Raw genomic sequence first — 20,589 nt, forward strand, 5'->3', positions numbered from 1 at the left:
TGCAGAACTTCTTTAGTGAGATTCTGGTGAACCTTCCTAGTCAAGAATAGTGACTTCTTAATCCCAGGTGGTGCATCTCACACAATGCTTTTATATCTTAATCTTCAACACTGCAGATGCAAATAAGATAATCTTTTCCTGCATCAATAGGTACTCACATCATCCAAATTCATCTGCTTAGTCTCTTAGGGTACAAGGTTAATCTTGACCTGTAGGTCAAACTCATTTTTCATGTCTTACAGAATTCTCAGTCATAGCTTCACAAGCAACTCTGTTACTCTTTTGATCCGCAGCTTGCTCTCTTTTGGTTGGTTGTTTTTGTTTTACGGCATATCAACCCTTTTCAGGCCATTTAATACCAAATCCAGTTATTTTGAAGAAAAATTTTAAATAGAATATATATATTTTTTTCAAGTCGATTTCTATTCAACCAATAGTTGGGACCCTAACAGGTACGAATCCAGTTATTTTAAAGAAAATTTCTTAATAGGATATATTTTTTACCCTAACAGGTACTACCACTCCGGGTCAGAGTGGACCTGGGAGCAATGGCAATTAAAGGGTGGCTTCACACTCCCCAAAGCCCACAAGCTGGGGCCTCACCATCGGATATACTTTAAGGTCATATACAGGACCAGTGCTCTCTTTTGTAATTACAGACTAAATCCATGCCAACATGGATGAAGAGTCTGTCTTCACATCTGTGTACTGTAACACTTATTCAGTACTAATTTGACACTTTTTTGACACTTTTTATTACTGCCTCCATTTTCACTACATTTTTGCAGCACTACCTTGCTTGTATCACAGCAAATAATTCAACCGTTCACCTTTGCATTCACACACTCAACATCCTCGATAATATCCTTTATCATCCTGTAAGTTTTGTATAAACACCCATTTATTTTGTCTGTGTTTTAATATAAATACATACGATCCTTAACCATCCAGCTGCAGGACAATGCTTCTTCCAACATGTCGAGAACAACTCTCATTTAGTCAGTTTCCTTTCGGCATATTAAATTTATTCTTCACATAATCATAGACACACGACCGTTTATCAAACCCTTCATCTTTGTTTTCCAGTCAATAATCCACAGCAACAAGCAAGGGAGATCACTCTAAGAACTTAACGAACAAAACTCTTTTCATCTTAATATAAAAGGAAACAGCTAACATTGATCTCTCTCTGAAGCACAAGCTCTTCAGTCTCTTTATCAATGTACATCTTGATTTTGAGATCTGGTCTTTCATCAAGTGATTTCAAAAGTTTTGCTATCAATTCATATTATTTTTACGTTACTCCTTACCAACATGTGTAACTTATTCAACACTCTTGGTGAACTCAAAGTCGGATGTCAGAACTGACATCTGACTTTAGCGAGTCGTGAGAATTAATATGTCTGTAGAATTCAGATCCCTGATTCGGGAATTGCAAACTCGCAAAAATCTGAAACTTTTCGATTTCATGGTAAAATCTTATTGGCTGGGGAAATTTTCACCCCATCCAGTACCTTACTATATGTACGACTGTCGGGCGAAAATTAGTGAGAAGAACAGAAGAGAGTTTCGGGAGATTGCTTTCGATTTCGGGGAGAACAGACGGTATAGAGACGTGACTCCTCTACCTCCTCATCCACCCGTCTGATGCTGCCTGTGAAGAGATTTGAGACTTTGAAAAACTTACTAAGAACTGAATGATATTTGTAAAAACATTTGTACATAAGTTTGTGAAAATTAACTCTGTAGACTAGAGTATACGAGTTTGTTTTTCTTCCTGCCTGCGGCTTTGATATTCGCTTTCAACATACAGGATTCCATGTAACAACCCTCAGAGAAGACTAGACGACACGAGCTAAGATTTCCAGATAAATAACGGTGCTAACCAGCTTCATCAGTGAGGGGGTTACAGTTTGGTGGCCGTGACAAGGATATCGACCCGAAAAAAGGGTGAGACTTAATATTTCTCATTTTTTTGTTACCATGGAAGAAAGAGACAGACAGACGGGGACAATTGAAAACAAAAGGAAGGAGAGACAGAAATGAAAAATATAGAAAAAAAAAGCCTGGAAAAAGACTTTAAGTCAGAAAAAGAATTTGCATGCGTGAAAAGGACATTAAAAAAAAAAAAACTTTAAACAGAGGAAACGCCCGTTTGAAAAAAAAACAACTTTATAAAACAGTTGAACATTTTGACAAAAAAGAAGGAAAACGTAGAGAGAGGAAAGAGAGACACTTTTTTGACAGATTCAACAAGTTCACGCCGCGAAGCGCCGAGAAAGAAGAGAGAGAGAAAAAGACACAACACAGTCGTGATAAGCGAGCCTTTTTTCTTTCTGTCGTCTGTGCACATTGGCCCAGAGAGAGAAAGAGTAAGACAGGTTATATTGAGCTAGAGAGAGAGAGAGAGAGAGAGAGAGAGAGAGAGAGTGTAAGAGAGCGTGGTTTTGCTGTCGCTGTGAAATTAACAATTAGCCGTGCGTGCTTCCAATCCATAGCAGTAATATCAGCGAGTAAATGGAAGAAAGAGGGTGATCGTTGCAGATACAAGCAAACGTTTGTTTTAAAAACGGACCAATCGCTGTTGCATGGACGTTTTCTTTTCTGAGATTGAGTTATATATCTTTTTTGTTGAATTAAAAGGCTTGAGAGAGAAGAAAGAGAAAGTTTTTTCTGAAATACTAGGACAATCGATTGTAATCCAATTGACGCTTAAATGAATCTTATATTTTTTTTCTTTATTGAATTAAGAGCTTGAAAAAAGAGAAGGTGGAAAAAGTTTTTATTGCTTTTGCTTGAAGTTTTTTTCTTTGTTTTTATAATTATTCTTTTGTTGTTTATATTGAGTTAAATTCTGAAAAGGAAGTTCTTATTTATTTTTTTTTTTTTTGGTTTAAACGATCATTTGGGTGTAGAGAAGTAATCAATATTGATGAACTAGATGGTTGAATTGTGAGAATGTCGACTGATGCCATCAAGAGCGAATCTCTCCTGCAGAAGGGAGAGGTTGATACCGATCAGAATATATGGGAGGCAGAAGCCTTGGTTGGCGTGGCCAATCAGAAAATTTTACCAGGGAACGGCAGGACATGGCAGAAATTTCTCTAACTCTGTTGGGGAGATTGGAATCTCCCGAATTTAGAGGGGACCTGGGTGAACTGGATAATTGGATACATTCTATTTTGAAGAAAAAGACAGTTTATGATCTTACGGACAGGGAGGTGATCTTGCTGGCATCTGAACACACGTCGGGGTCAGCCTCGAGGTTTATTTGCCAACAGATAACTAATAATCCTCAGTTGAAATGGGAGCAATTACGAGCAGCTTTAGAAGGGGAGTATTCCGGAGGGTGGAGTCCCCTTGATGCAATGAGAAAGATGATTCAGGTCCGACAACAATCCAGAGAAAGCATAGCTGACCTTGGCGACCAGATATCTGGTTTGGCTGGAAGGGATTTTCCGGATGAGAAGCTGAGAATGCAGGCGTTATTGGTTGCTATATTGGAAGAGGCTTTAAGGTATGGAGATGTCCGAGCCGATATCATTAAGGATGGTCTGGCCGGACTGCAGGAAGCAGTTGAGTTGGGACTGGAGTAGGGAGCAGGTATGGACACGAATTCATTGCTCCCGGTTACAGGAAAATGATGCAGGGAGATGTAGTCCTAATCGAAAGTATCGACCGAGGTGGGTCAAGAAGACGCCCCCTTCAGAGAGGAGGGGACCTCAATGGGTATGAGAGAAGGAGGGAATGCCAGGGAGCCCCTATGCCCCCTCAGAGAACTACAGAGGGCGTTGGCGTTGGAGACGACCCTAGAGAGGTGTCGAATGCGGGCAGTGAAATTCTGTCGGAGAGTTCGAGTGGAACCTGGGAGGAAGAAGACCAAATCTCTCTATCCGTATTGAAAGAAGGGTTTGATACCGCAATTGAGAGAGACCCAGTAACCGCCTCTGAAAGACAGATTAAGGGGAGCGACAGCCAGAAGGGGGGAGAACTCTTGACATCTTATTTTGAATTTGAGTCAGATCAAATTCATTTTTTATTTTGGAATGGGGAGCAGTCCTCCTAGTGGGAAATTACAATATCAAGTTTATTAATATGAGTTGATATAATATAAAAAAGTATATATATATATATATATATATATATATATATATATATATATATATATATATATATATATATATATATATATATATATATACAAGATGCTTAATAATTGTACCTAGATTGGGGAAATTGAGAGTATTACCATAACAGAGGTTGTGGAGATATTAATTTAAGAATTGAATTGGGTTTTCTTGAAAATTTAACTAATTGTTCTTTTTCTTCTCTCTTTCTTTTCTCTTCTCTTCCTCCTCAGGTGGAAAGGTATATTTTTTCATATGAAATGGATGGTCGAGAATTAGACATTTGGAAATTTTGACAGTTGAAATGATTTTTTTTTTGGAAAAAAATTTATTTTTGTTACCTGAGTCTGGAAGGATTTCGCTTATTAAACTGAACAAATTTTAGTGGAGTCCAGTGGGGAATAATTAGAAGCATTCATATTAGCGATTGTAGACTAGAGTATACGAGTTTGTTTTTCTTCCTGCCTGTGGCTTTGATATTCGATTTCAGCATACAGGATTCCATGTAACAACCCTCAGAGAAGACTAGACGCCACGAGCCGAGATTTCCAGCTTCACCAGTGAGGGGTTACACTCTTGGTCTTACTGGATTCTAGGACAAGAATTTATCTAGTCTGGTGGAGTATCCAACTTTGTGCTATTACATGAGGTAACATCACTTGGAGGTGCACCATTCCTCTTAAAAGCTAATGTTGGTTAGCTATAGAAAGGAGATATTATTTGGGCTTCGAATACTATGTGATTTTGAATATTTGGTCAGGGTTTACTACTAGGGAAAAAGTATCCTCATCCCAGTATGTTCTGACAAACCCCCGTACAGAGAGACCGTAGACACTCTAGAATAGTGTCTAGTGGCATTCAAGTTCTCTCTATATATGTATGTGTGTGTATGTATGTGTGTTTGTGATAAGTGTTATAAATAAAGGCGTTTAGATAGACATTATATTAAATCTATAAGTTACAAGAAAGGAATAAACTCTCCATCTTTTTTTTCAGTTAATAATCCACAACAATAAGCAACGGAAATCACTCTAAGAACTTAACGAACACAATTTTCTATTGTTTTTTATACATGATCTGGAGTAAAAAAACAACAAAAAAACTAACATATATTCAGCTTAAAAACATGAAAGAAGAAGATATATATATATATATATATATATATATATATATATATATGTATGTATGTATATATATATGTGTACATATATTTATATATATATATATATATATATATATATATATATATATATATATATACACGTATATGTGTGTATACGGGTGTACGTATGTGTTTGTGTTAATTGGTGTAAATAAAAGCGTTTAGATAGACATTATACTAATATATAAATTACAAGAAAGAAATAATGTGTGTGCTCAAAATATTGGAAATGGATTAAAAATAAATATTAGCATTTGAATTCTTTTACAGAATGTTTATCTTTTAATAAAAAAGTAAGTTTAAAACATGACTCACCCCATAAGTTCCATTTTCTGTCAACATCTGAAAAACACAAATGAAATGAGTCATTAGCAAACATACATTGCGTTTTTTTTCTGATTTTGCTAGATTTCCAACAATGAAATCACAATTGATTTTAGCCATTCCAAAAATGAAAAACTGACGAGTTAATTAAAAAAAAAATCGAACAATTACACAAATTATAAGAAATAAAGATTAGAAATGCATAAATAATTTTATTTTATAATTAACGGGATATTTTCTTATGTAATGAAATTAACTTTTATAAATGTTATCATTATGAAGAGGTAGCTAAGAAATGTATGGAAAAGTAAAAAATATATGGAAAAGTCAGAAATATATGGAAAGGTAAAAAATATATGGAAAAGTCAGAAATATATGTAAAGGTAAAAATATATGGAAAGGTAAAAATATATGGAAGAATCAGAAATATATGGAAAGTTAAAAAAATATATGAAAAAGTCGGAAATATATGGAAAGGTTAAAAATATATGGAAAAGTCAGAAATATATGTAAAGCTAACAAATATATGGAAAGGTCAGGAATATATGGAAAGATAAAAAAATATATGGAAAAGTCAGAAATATATAGAAAGGTAAAAATGTATGGAAAGGTAAAAAATATATAGAAAAGTAAAAAATATATTGAAAAGTCAGAAATATATGGAAAGGAAAAAATATATTGAAAAGTCAGAAAAATATGGATAGGTAAAAAATATATGAGAAGGTAAAAATATATAGAAAGGTCAGAAATATATGGATAGGTAACAAATATATGGAAAGGTCAGAAATATATGGAAAGGTCAGAAATATATGGAAAGGTAAAAATATATGGAAGAATCAGAAATATATGGAAAGTTAAAAAAATATATGAAAAAGTCGGAATATATGCAAAGGTTAAAAATATATGGAAAAATCGGAAATATATGGAAAGGTAAAATAATATATGGAAAAGTCAGAAATATATGGAAAGGTAAAATAATATATGGAAAAGTTAGAAATATATGGAAAGGTAAAAAATATATGGAAAAGTCAGAAATATATGGAAAGGTAAAAAATATATGGAAAAGTCAGAAATATATGGAAAGGTAAAATAATATATGGAAAAGTCAGAAATATATGGAAAGGTAAAAAATATATGGAAAAGTCAGAAATATATGGAAAAGTCAGAAATATATGGAGAATGCAGACACATATGAAATGACTAATGTAGACATGCGTGAGTTTTGTGGCAACAATATTTAATTTATTTCTCCGAATATAGTCTGTATACCAATTTTAATTATTTCTCAAAAAAATGACGAAAAACATGAAAAAAGAATTTAAGAATTGGCCAAATTTTATGAGTAACAGTTAATAAATAAGAATACATAAATAGTTGTATTTTTTAATATATGAAATTCCTTTTTGTGCAATGAGGTTTCCTTTATCTCATCATTATAGAAAGGCAAGGAATATTAAAATGGTGAAAGAAATATAAAAAGATTAGAGAAAGGAGGGAAAAATCAGAGATATATGAAATGAACAATATTGGCATGTGTAAGTTTTGTGTCACCAATATTTGATTGAATATTAAGTAAATTAAAAAAACATTTAAAAAGTAATAAGAAAACTTTACTTACTCCAATATAGCCTGTATACCATTGTCCATGCATATCTTTCAAGTGCAATGTAGTTTGGTACTCTGACAACAAACCAGCTGTATGGGACGCTGGCTATTCTTTCGGCGCCGAGCATGTATACTTTTCCGATGGCCACAACAAATACTTTGACACCCTTTCGTTTCAAATAGTCAGCTTGTCTTGTGGTCCATAGAAGATTCTTTGATCTGCCGTTCGTGATGATGATAGCAACGTTGACTACGTGGCGCCTGGCTCCACGTTTTAGAGTGAATGAGTATTTTCTGAGATATGCCAATGCACGATTGGTGTAATCTTGTCCTCTGATATATGGAATTCTGTCAATGGCTCGTAGAACTTCATGAAGATTCTTGTAGGTTTTCAAGTTGAAGTTATTTCTTACACGAGTGCTGTAGGTGAGAGCACCAACTCTCACATGCCTTGGTGCAATACGGAAATACCTGACAACGTTCTTCACAAAGTTTTTCACTCTTCTGAAGTTTTTCAATCCAAGATAAGTGGATGTGTCAATCACAAACATGATGTCCAGTCGTGCTGTGTCATAACCTATGAGGAGAATAGAAGAAAATAGCGTTGCAGGATTGCATAATTGACAAAAGTTGACAAAATAAATCGATTGAAAATTAATTCCTCGTGCAAAGAAAAGTAAATGACAATGAAAATTAAAATATCAGTTCTAAAATGCTGCTCACCTCGAAGTCTAATTTCTTTGCGAACTGTAAATTGTAAAAAAGAAAAGAAAAAATATGAGAAATAACATCATAATTTTTTTTTACAAATAAGTAAAATTTATAATTGAAAAATTTTTTTTTAAATAACCTAAAATGTTAGTCTCAGCGTGATTTTCTATTCAATAAGATATTTTATTTCATACAAAGAAAACATTCCTTGGGTGGCAGAACTTCAACCATAAATATTTTCAATTCTCTAAACCACCGCCATTTTTATTTTGTTTGCCCATGCATCTATCACCCGAAGCATCTGTCATTTGTATGCACTACTAAAATATGCAACTCAGCACATGATTGAAACTTAGTAACACTCACAAATTAGGAAAACTCCCTATGTAATAGTTACACACTCGTTTACATACGGGACCGCAAACATTGTATGCAGAGTACGTCGCAAGGAACAGAAGATAAGTAATGACTCGACTGACATTTCCTGTTTAAACAACATTTATTTCCGGGTACTTTCCTAAATAAAATGTGATTGTTCTCCTCAATCTGCACAATTATTCTATTACACCCCAGGAATCACATTTTAACTCATAAATTTTATGATTACTTTCTTTTTTACGGCGTAAGAAATAACTCAGAATATTATCGTCCCATAAGTCTCTTCCCGTTTTTTTGCTAATTATTTTGAATCATTAATTAATCTAGTGATATTCCGTCACATCGAAAATGCTAAGCTCCTTTCTGACTAACAATATGGATTTAGGAAATCCCGTTTTACTGCGGATATCATATCCTAACGATCATCTTGGGATGTATATATCATACACTGGATGAAGCAGGTGAAGCTAGGCCGGTGATATTTGATATATCCAAAACCTTTGTCTAACTGGCGTGGCTGCTACCGGAAACGGTGACAAGGCAAATCAGTTCCTTTACTTTTTCTCTCACGCCTCCATCTCCCTCTGTGCCTGTACTCTTCTTTCTTTCTTTTTTTTTTTTTTTACATTTTTCGAATCGTTCTATTTTTTATTTAATACTCATTGAAATTTTTTTTCGGTCTTATTTTGATTAAGAATTATTGAAATTGGTTTTATATTTTGAAAGAATTATTTAAAACAAAAAGTTTGCGCTCTTGTTTTCTTTTTAAAGAATTATTGAAAACACTTTCAAAAAAAATTTCTAAACTATTTTGGAAATATTATGTATTGAATGCGTTTTTTATGATATTTTAAATTTTGTTATTTTGATTTTAATAATTTCATTTGTTATTTTGATTTCAATAAGTTTATTATTATTCTTTTAAAAACATATAATTGTTATATAAATTCAAATAAAAAGGTTTTATTTTTAAAATTAAAAAAAAAACGTATTTTTATAATTTCATAATCATATTTCTCATAAAATTTCAAATAAAAAATTTTAAAAAACCCTTTTCATTTGAAATCTTATTATTAAAAGTGCAAATAAAGACTAAACGTATTATTTTTATCCGTATAATTTTGTTAATTTTTATTGTATATTTTTAATAATGTCATTTTCTTGTATTTTATTTTAATAAATCTTTTCACAATAGAAATACTGAAGAACAATAAAAATGAAGAAACCGATTTGACCTGTCACAGCTTCCAGCAGCAGCCACGCCGAAAATTAAGAAGTACGTTAGCTGACTATGGCCGATTTGGTATAAAGGCTTTTTTAAAGAAAATTTATGCGTACGATAATCGTTGACGAATATTAAATACAATCACACTATTTTAGCTAAAAATAAGATCCAGCTCATTCTTGATGATCGGATATCAAAACGACATCACATTAATGCAGGGGTCGATCCTTTAATCTTTATTAATTCTCATCTTCATAAACGATGTCTCTGATGGGATCGTGTCTTATATATATGATGTATTTGCTGATGGTATCACACGTTATTCCCGGCATGAGGGCAAATCGAATGCACACATATCTAAAGCAATGGCTGAATCCTTAGAAATTACCTCCAGTCTGCAATGGAATTGCGTCATAACTTGATGGTTACATGTAATGCCACCAAGTCTAAAGCTCCTTTCGTTTATCAATTTATAAGAAAACTTACCAACCACGAATTGCCGTGGCTGACAATACTCTTTCCAAGAGTCAAACACTCTTACTCCTCAGTCAAACAGTGGCACCATAAGTAGGTAACTTGAATTGGAATATGATTTGTTGTAATTTGTGTAATATGGATGTTTGGTTTTTGTTTCATAATTTATGTAATAAATAAAATATTAAACATGAAATGTGTGTGATGAACAGTTTCTCCTCAGACAACCCTCCTGCCTCATGATATTAAGTTAGAAAATATTTCACAATACGGGGTCTAGAAGTGTAAGCCATTTTGGGTTTCAGAACAGTTTCAGATGGTTCGCTGTTACACACAAGTCCTGGGAGGTGACTTGTTTGTAGTAGACAGTTCCACAGAACAAAATATTCTTACCGTGTCGAAACCCGGGAAAGAACATGTGAAATTGCTCCAGAAAAGGTTTAATATTTATGAAGAACGTGAATTAATTTGATTCGTCAGTTTTTAGCAGCATCGTTTATAAATAGAATCGTCCGACTGTGTGGGATCATAAATTTAAATAACTACCCCAATTACCTCAAAATATTGCAACAGGGGGGAAAAAGACGAACAAGTAAAATAAGTGTACGACAATGGAAGAATGGCCAGCCAATCTATTGACCTTTCTAGACAGGATGGCGCCCTGACCATTAAGTGTTAACTTTTAGGTGGCTGGTAAGTTGTAGAGAGTGACTTGAGAAAAAGACAAGACGTTTAAGATTTTCGGTTGAAAGGACGTGATTCAGAGAGAGAGAGAGAGAGAGAGAGAGAGAGAGAGAGAGAGAGAGAGAGAGAGAGAGAGACCGACTTAGAGGTAATTGATAGTCGCGGGGAGTAAGGCGACTCAGAATTAGTATATTTACCCCAAAATAACTGACCCTCTCGTCACTGACCATTTTTATTCTTGAAAAAGCCCGCATATGACAGGCGAAACGTCACTCTCTACCTAACCTAAACACATGATTAAACAAATAAAATATCTGGTAATGAAAGTGACAGTTAAAAAGTAGCACTTGAATATTTTTTTATTTTTCGAAATGTACAAAAGACAAAATAGAAAAACAAAAAATTAGGCACAAAGCCGCTCAAAAATTGGGGAGAGAGGTATTTGGTCATCATCGTCTCTGTACCTTGGATAGTCTATGTTAATCCTAGTTAGAGTTCACATTCACCATAATACCGCAAAAACACCGGGGGTCGTCCTAGTTAAAAAATACCTATTTACTTTGCCACTCCACGAGGGCAGAGTTAGATACCAGGGTCGTTTTTTAATGCAGAGAAAAGGAACAAAAATCAAAATTGTTGAAACGATAAGTAGAGATATAAGAAGAGTAAACAGGAATGCCTTTCGTGAAGGTTTTATCAACTTAAAAGTATACACGTGTTTTCGAGAAATCAATATGGCGGAATCCTTAATTCCGGCCAAGGGAAATAACCACGATCCTTCATTTCCGGAAAAGTCAAAGCAATTTATTCTAACAATTGTCTCAGCCGGGAAGGATTTCTCCTCCACTAACCGAGAACAAAAAGAAAAAATGAAGTGCAACATCAGAACAGATACTACACTTTGATCTTGGCCTGAAAGCCAAGAAATCTCTTCTTATTAAAAAAAAAGCAGCACTTGATTTCAAAATCAACTATTAAAATTAAATAGTTTTTTGGTAATTATGCTGCATATGTACCGTGCTATTTTTAGATAGAATTTTCAAGTTTAATTCTTTTTTTTTTCTTCTTTAATTTAAATAATTTTTTACGGTATCTTTCGTTTATTAAATTGTTAGGTGAAAGTACAGAGCAATAAAAATAAAACCCTTCCCTCTCCATGTTAATAATAAATTTCTAAATAAAAACGTTATTATTTCGGTACTGGTTTACTTTTTGTCTCTATGCTTTCAATCTCGTTTTCGTTTCGGAAAATTCTAATCACATGATTACGGTGAAAGACAGGAAAAAATCACTGTATTTTATAAAGACAAAAACACGAATCGGAACTAACAAATTAAACTAAATAAATAAATAAAAAAAATAAAAGAAATTTAGTTGCGTTTTTCAATTTTTTTTTTCAATTTTGAATAATTTAGCGTGCAATTATATTGCTGTTTGTTTTTATTTACATTTTTTAGTTTGTTGGTTTCTCTGTAAAAAAAAAAAAATGGAACAAGATAAATAGAATGCAGTGATTTTTCCCGTCTTATACCATAATCACGTGATTAGAATTTTCCAAAACGAAAACGAGACTGAAAACATAGAGACAAAAAGTAAACGAGTACCATTATTTCTGCACAGTCCGTATTCTGCATAAGTATTTTTTATTTTATTTTTTTTATGTAGTGACCGCTACATACGGCCAGAACAAATCTTCAGCAGAGACATTTTCATAGCAATCACCGATTCAACACCCCACATATATCAGAACGCGCAGGCACACAATGTCATAATTTGCCCAATCCGAACACATGCGATAAAGGGACTATATTGCACTCCATGCGCAGTGATGCAACATAGAGGCTTCAATATTCCAGAACACCTGTATATAAGGTTTCACCCGCGAAAAATCAAATCATTTCAGTTTAGTTTTATTCCAGTTCTTTTTCTGTTTCCTCCGAAACTGGAGCTAAAGTAACTCTACCTTGGAAAGCGTTAAAATTCCCTGTCTTGAATTTGAGCGGCAAACAAATGGACCTTAATTCTCATCATAGAAAATTACCACAGCGAACGAGAATTATTTTTTTTTCTTTTCAACAATGCTATTTCAAACTACTGTTTCTTATGTGATGAACACACACACACACACGACGCTTACATAGTTTAATGACTTTCTTTTCCCCTAAAAAATAACCAAGTGTGTCTCTCTATTCATAAAAATCAGTATCTTAAACTTCATGTCCTTTTCACGAGACACTCATTTAGCAAAGCCTGTCTAATGAACACTCATTACAAAAAACCTTAACGTTGGAACGATTTGAATTAATGTTTCTTAAACAGGTTAATAAATGTTATTTCATTTCAATACAGCAATCTCGAGTTCTTTGTCAAGTGTCGTTGTTTTTTAGAAGTTATTCACAAGTTTTATATGTGTGAGGATGTGGCTTGGTGAAAGCCTTTTGCAAATTGGAGATTAGGTAAAATTTACCTTTAACGGTCCCGTGGATACTCTACTAATTTTTACTTCTAGAGATTCTTGCGTTTGCAACCTCGAGCTTAAAAATTTATAGATGCCGATTATGAATTGTTGAACACCGACTCATACTCTTTAACCTTTATTTACATAAATAACTAAATAAAAAAAATTGTGGTTGACTATAGGCGATGTTGACATGAAGGCTCCCTTTTCATTAGCTACTTATGGTGCCACTCCTTTGCCAAGATTACTCCAATTACTCTTGATCATCATATTATAATGCTAAATGTTAAACAAGCAAGTATAAAGTAACATTATAAGTCTTTGGTATGATTCAACCGAGGATTGAACCCCGGTTTCCCAGCTCATTAGCAAAAACTCTAGATATAGATATAAATACAAAATATTACATACCTTTTCCTCTATACTCTTTGTAAGTCAGTTCATTTTCTGCAAATAAAACATTGCAAAGTAAATTTTTTTGTATTCAAAAGATTATACGTAGAACAATCTACGAGAGACGTTCCAAAGGTAATGCCTCATATTTTTTTAATCCGCCCGAATGGATCAGAGGGGGATTGTAAATTGCATTGTTATGATGACTGAACTTATGTATTCATGACCTGAAAATTTTTATCTCCCTGTTGCGGATATTGACGGTGTGAGACTCTACGAAAGCAACCTCTATCAAGGACGTGCGTCAGAAACAGAGATGTGTCACTGAATTCTTCCATGCAGAAAAAGTCGAACCGATCAACATTCATCGGCGTTTGTTGAATGCTTATGAAGCCAATGCAGTTGATGTTAGCAAAGTTAGGAGATGGATTCGTCGATTTCAGAGTGGCAACAGCGATGTGAATGGCACAGCGTGTTCTGGACTTTTACAACCGAGACATCGTTCGTCGTTGACAAAAGTGCATTGAGAATGATGGTGACTATGTACAAAACTAAATTCTGGAGCATAAAATGTTGCAAGTTTTAATGGTACCACTCCCGTTTTCGTAGTTCTTCAACGTTTTAGTTTTTTAGTTAAAAAATAGGAGGCATTACTTTTGGAATGATCATGGTACTTTGTTTGGAAAAAAATGATCAATAAGCAAACGAATATTTTATAGGTAGATGGTGGTGACACAATTGGTGAGAAACCGTTTCGAGGGTGCTCTTAAGCTCCCTACTCGTAAAAGCTTTTTACCAGTATTTTCTCTTTCTCGTCCTCGTGAGGAGAGACAAGTAGAATGTTAGCACCTGTCAACTTGGCTCAGATTGACAGAAAGTGACAGTTGCCGAGCAAAATTGTTTACGTAATTGGATGCACAATGAAAGCTGATTATTGCAAACGGCAGGAGATGCCTATTGCCCATACTCTTGAAAAAATTGAGGCTGTAGGTAGAAAGAAAACTGTGAGCAGGAATAGAGTTCCCCAGCCTCGCAGTCCTTACAAAAAACTACTGGAATAATTACGTCCTTCCCCCTCCTGTCTGCATAATGTATCTTTCCCTTTCCCCCCTTTCATCTATATGAATTCCTTTCTGCTGCTTCACTCTTCAGATTTGGTAACCCCACTTCCTAGCATGAGGATGAACCTGTGGTGTAGTTGCTGCTGGATGCCAAGCTTGACAATTGTTTGATTGTATACACACACACACACATATATATATATATATATATATATATATATATATATATATATATATATATATATATATATATATATATATTATACAAAGATAGGTAGGTATTAATATATAAATATAGCCTTGCATATAAGATAGAGAAATGCAGTAGAAGCACTTACTGATATATTCCAAACGTTCTCGATAACCTGTGGAGAAAGAAGAAATAAAATTAAATTATCATCATCATCATCATCATCATCATCATCATCATCATCATCTGTTTTACATGGTAGCATGCAGTATGTGATCACGTTCTAAGCATGTGAAAAATTAAAAATTAAAAATTCATTTTTTTTTTTTTTACATTCCACATTCAGTATCTCACTCATGCGTTCACTAAAAAACATATTAGCTAGTGGCAGAAACTCTAGACAGGGTGAACCGACTTCCCCCCCGAAGGACAAAGTGTTTAGGGATTATCAAAGTCACAAGCGGTCACAAGTTGCATGTATATCCCCAGTTAAGGGAGATGACACCGTTCTGTTTTTGTAGTTCTTGCATGGAGGTGTCGATATCCTTTTACATACAGTACCTGGTATTCCCAAATGGTCACATCTCTCGTACTGATCATGTGGAATGTTGCTTAACTTCCGTGATCTAACGAGAACCTGTGTGTCAATGTGATTATGCCGGATACATAAAAAGATGCTAAGCTTGTAGGTGAAACGTCTAAAGCTTTAATCATTTGCACAAAGAGCATTGCATTATGCATCAGTGAGAGTTTGCTATTTTACTCACCAATATTCTCAACACAAGAAAAAGAACATTTATAGTCATCCACAGAGAGACCATATCGCTATATCATAGTGTGGCTAGAATAGCAACTGCCTCATTCTAGGATCAAAACTCAACCGCCAAAATGACAGTTGGTACTCCTAACCGCTACACCATCTTGACTTCTTCTTAGTAGGTAGATGAAATTACAATCATCAACATTGTCCAAACGACTTAAGCTTTATTTGTTTACACAAAGAGCATTGTGTTATACGTGAGTGTCAGTTTGTCATTTCACTCACCACTATGTATTCAACCCAAGAAAGGAAGCATTTTACTCATTCACAGACAAGCTGTGAAAAAAAAAAATAACGACTTCCGTTCAAAATTCCATGCAGATTCCTGAGTTCCACTGAAAAATTCCTAAATTCGACAAGATAAACCTGAAGAAGGTTGGAGGTTACATCGACCAAAACGCTGTGAAAATGACACTCACTATGAGAACAGTTATCTGAAGAATCCAAATGAGACAAATAACCTATCCTTATCTCAAAAATTTCGGAAATTCAATAACTGTGCGTCTCTTCATTAAATGTATCATTATAGGGATTGTCATTGATAATTCTAAAATATAGAAACTATGAAGTCAAATAAATACACTGAAAATAATCTGTTCTCAAATACCGTAAGCACCCTGTATTTTAACCATTATTTTCACTTTATTAAAGTTTATATTATATTCTAAGTTATGTATGACGAGTACATTTGTTTTATTGCAACTTGAATGAACTTGTGTTCAGAATTTTATTCCTTTAACAATCTTGAGATCTGATTCATATAAAACCTATTATTTGATTTGATCTATTTATGTAAAATAAAACCGTAGATGCATGTATGTATGTGTTTCTGAGCGCTTAATGTTTTGATTTTGATTCTCGCTGATGGTACCCAAGTCATTTAAAAAAATTGTATATAATATTCAATAGTGAATCTGTAAGAATAAATATGAAATCTGCATGAATTAAAATATATTTAAGCGGATTTTACGACTGTTCGAGGCTGGGCAAGATCGGCGGCCCTCCCTTTAGTCTAGAATAAATAAGCAATTTGCTCAAGCACCAACATTTCATTCCCAAATGATGTGAAGTATTAGACATTTCAAAGAAATTAACATTTGAATATGACTAACCTTTCAGGATCCATTTTCTGTCATTGCCTGTAAAAAAAAATGAGAAAGGAAAATCAATTTTATTTTTGTGTGCTAAATTTAAACATGCACTGGGCAGTTGCATGTTCATTTGTGTTGCATAGCTGTGATGAATGCAGATAACAGAGAAATATTTGACTAAGAAAAGAGACATAACCCAAGATATGAGGGATATCTTTAATTTTGGATTTGAACACCTAGAATTTGATTTCTCCTTGAATCAATATATATATATATATATATATATAATATTTGCTTCTCTACGAAAGCAAAATCTGACGTAAGGTCGTTTTTGATGTGGGAGAAAACCAGCTCCACAAAAAGGGTGCACTCTGGAAGTAGATAAAAATAAAAATTGCCTTGGCATAGAAGCGTTTCTCCTACATTGACTAAGGAGAAAATAAACTTAAGTGGTGCATCAAAACAGATACTACACTGAGAGTTTATGACGTCGTCATTTGCCCATCCGCACACATGCAATAAAGGAACTACATTACGTTTCGTGCGCAGTGATACAACAAATACTTTGTAATGTTCTAGAATATAGATATATAAGCTTTTGCACATGTAAATCAAACCAGTACAGAATGCAGTTTTATGAATAAACATTATCGCTGCTCGACTTCATCTTGTTGGACGTTAAATCACCAACATGACTTCGTGCACGTCATGCACCTAAATTCTTAGCATAGAAGGTTACCATATCGAACAAGAATTAATTCTTTTCAACAAGTTATTTTGAACTACTGTTTTCATATGTAATGAACACACACACGTCATGTCATTTAAGCAATTAATGATTTTCTTTTCCCTCCAGAAAATAACCACGTGTGCCCCTCTGTTCATGGAAATCTGTAATCATAAAGTTTTTGCCTTTTCTACAGGACACGTATTAGCAAAGACTGTCTAATGAACATTTGTCGCAAAATCCCTTAGCATTAGAATGATTTGAATTACTGTTTCTTAAACATGTAAATAAATGTTATTTCATCCCAGTACAGCGATCTCAAGTCTTTTGTCGAATGTTGTTATTTTTCCGAATTTATATGGATGTGGATGTGACTCGATAGGACACTTTTGTAAATTGGAGATCTCGTTAAATTTCCCTTTAACGGTCCCAGTGATGCTCTACCACTTTCCATCTATAGATATCCCTGCATCTCCAACCATGATCTCCAAAAACCACGGATTCCGATTATGAATTGGTGAGCACCGACTCACACACTAATATCTTACAATGATAAGGCACTCCTATGTAAGTTTAGATAAATAGAACATGAAATAAGTTATAATATAGTCCATATACTGACAGAGACTTTGATAAAAAATAATTTTTCCACAATTTTTAAAACATAATAAAAACGATTCACTTACTCCAATACAGTCTGTACACCAATGTCCATGCATATCTTTCAAGTTCAATGTAGTTGGGTATTCTTACAATGAACCAAGAATGTGGTCGGCTTGCTATTTCCTTAAGATTGCGCATGTACACTTCTCCAATGGCCACCACAAATACTTTCACATCTTTGCGTCTTAAGTATTTGGCCTGTCTTGCGGTTGCTCGGTAATCATTTGTTCTGCCATTACTGATGACGATGGCTACGTTGACAACGTCTGGTCTTTCTCCATTTTGGCGAGTGAATGAGAGTTTTCTGGCAAATTCCAATCCACGATTGGTGTATTTTCTTCCTCTAATGTACGGAATCCTATCAATGGCTTCCAGAATTTTCTTCAGATATTTGTAGGTGTTCAAGTTGAAGTTGTCTCTTACCCAAGTGCTGTAGGTGATAGCACCAACTCTCACATGTCTTGGAGCAATACGGAAGTATCTGACAACAGTCTTCATGAAGTTTTTCACCCTCCTGAAGTTTTCTGCGCCAACATAATTGGAGGCATCGATAATAAACACGATATCCATTCGGGCTTTGTTATAACCTAAGAAAAAACAAAAGAAGTAATGCTGCATTCATTGTTTCAATATTTAAACATTCAATTCTTTTGCAAATTCAAATATATTTCAATGTTAACCAAAATCAATTTATAAAACGCCTCTTTTTCCATATCTTACAAATCCTTAAACTATTAGGTCGGTGCAAAAGTTTTTTGCTGATGTAAAATTTTGCCTATGGTTTGAATACATTTATTTGTAACAATAACGACTTTTGCTCCCTATAACTTGATTCCACCAGTCAACGAGCTTGTAAATACCTCTTGTCTTTAGAATTTCCTATGAGATATGAATCTAATTCAGGTTCAATCTCCTCTCATGATGTTAACCTAAGGCCATCTAAATCGTTTTGTAATCATCAAAATAAGTGATAATCAGAGGGAGATAGGTCATGAGAATATGCAGGATGAGGCAAGATTTTCCAACCAAATCCTCCTAGGAGATCTTTGGTCAATATGTTACATGAGAAGGGATGTCCCCTTCTTATGTAAGTAAAAAGACAGACTAGATGTGAAAATGATATTAAGAAAAGGCTAGAATCGAACCCTGTAGGTAAGTGGATAATTGAAACTCTAGGAATGCAGTCCATTGTTAATTCTTTTAGAAATAGCTAAATATTAAATATTACTTATATTGGGGAAAAAACAGCGATTGTCCATTCTGTTAGAATAACTGGATATTAAATATGCCAGTTAAAAGAATGGACAATGCGGGTTAAAAAATATTGTTTAAAAACAGGTTAGATATTAAACAAATAAAATTGGAAATTATTTCTTGCCAAAAGTGTGTTTAGGCGGACATGTGTAGAAAATGTAATATAGTAACGTTGGTCAACAGTAGACTTCTGGCGTCGTAAACAAAGTAATTTCTCAATAAATTGAATCTGACGGTTCGAAGTTAAGATGTTGATTAGAGAGAGAATCAGAGAAGATCACACACAGTGATAGAGTCAGTTGGAGAGTGGGAGCCCCTTGGAGGCAAAGGGAGAAGAGTAGACCATGTAGTCAACATCATTAATCGGCCGGTTGAAGAATAAAGAAATCATCAATAATTTTGTAACTGTTGTCTTTCCTGTTGTCTTTACAACCGAAAAGGTAAGTGTGTTTTTATCGTCATCTTAATGAACCTTGTATAATATAAAGTAATATATCCTCTCCTCTGTGTTAACAAAAACTGTTGCATCATAACCCCCAGTCTGTATTGATATTATGAAGTGCCCAAGAATCATCCCAGTCTGTTATAAATGTCTTCCCCTTAAGAATTACCATCACAGTCGTCGTCGTGTGTGTGTGTGTGTGTGTGTAAGCTATATATATGTCATTATCATCTTTTTTCTAAGTCCATGTTAATGTGTCTCCAATATGAACTCCCGAGCCGCTACACAACAAATAGTGCTTTGTGAAGACGAGCATTATCATGGTGGAAGATGACTCCATTTTTTTGTTGATTAAAGAAAGTTGTTCTCAGATCAACATAGCTGAGAATATTGCAGAAAAATATGAATACTGCTTTAATAATCTGAAAAAAAAGTTATAAATTAATAATTGTGATATGTTTAAGTAATAACAATATGTTTAAGTAATAACAATATGTTTAAGTAATAACAATATTTTTAAGTAATAGATTACAGTGGTTTAACATGCCCCTTTTACATACAACAAACAACCTTTGCACTGACCTGATATGAAAATCAAGAAATGCTACTAACCTGGAAGCTTAATTTCTTCTCGCTCTACAAATAAAAAAATAAAAATATAAATCTTATGATATATTTGCAATAAATGTTAACGTTCCAAATTAAAAAAAAAAAAATTATTTCCAAAGTAATTCGACTGAGACTAAACGTAGACAGCCAAATTCTACTGCAGATTCTTATACCAAGCAATAAAAGTTGTA

The 20,589-nt window shown here is 34.0% G+C and overlaps 1 protein-coding gene across 50 annotated transcripts in view; it reads right to left on the minus strand.

Annotated features, from left to right (window-relative positions):
- Nucleotides 1-20,589, minus strand: part of LOC145303484 (uncharacterized) — a 578,993-nt gene that overhangs the window by 362,931 nt on the left and 195,473 nt on the right. For all 50 annotated transcript variants that reach the window (XM_080144904.1, XM_080144905.1, XM_080144871.1 and 47 more), the window contains 8 exons: nt 20,402-20,425; nt 18,117-18,680; nt 16,725-16,751; nt 14,941-14,967; nt 13,560-13,595; nt 7,942-7,965; nt 7,232-7,795; nt 5,605-5,631 (listed from right to left, as the gene is read on the minus strand). In XM_080144904.1, the coding sequence (XP_080001030.1) occupies nt 5,605-5,631; nt 7,232-7,795; nt 7,942-7,965; nt 13,560-13,595; nt 14,941-14,967; nt 16,725-16,751; nt 18,117-18,680; nt 20,402-20,425 (1,293 nt within the window). The remainder of the gene's footprint in view (nt 1-5,604; nt 5,632-7,231; nt 7,796-7,941; nt 7,966-13,559; nt 13,596-14,940; nt 14,968-16,724; nt 16,752-18,116; nt 18,681-20,401; nt 20,426-20,589) is intronic.

Source organism: Euprymna scolopes, chromosome 19 (genome assembly GCF_053919585.1).
Source record: "Euprymna scolopes isolate OS-2025 chromosome 19, ASM5391958v1, whole genome shotgun sequence".
Classification (NCBI taxonomy): domain Eukaryota; kingdom Metazoa; phylum Mollusca; class Cephalopoda; order Sepiida; family Sepiolidae; genus Euprymna; species Euprymna scolopes.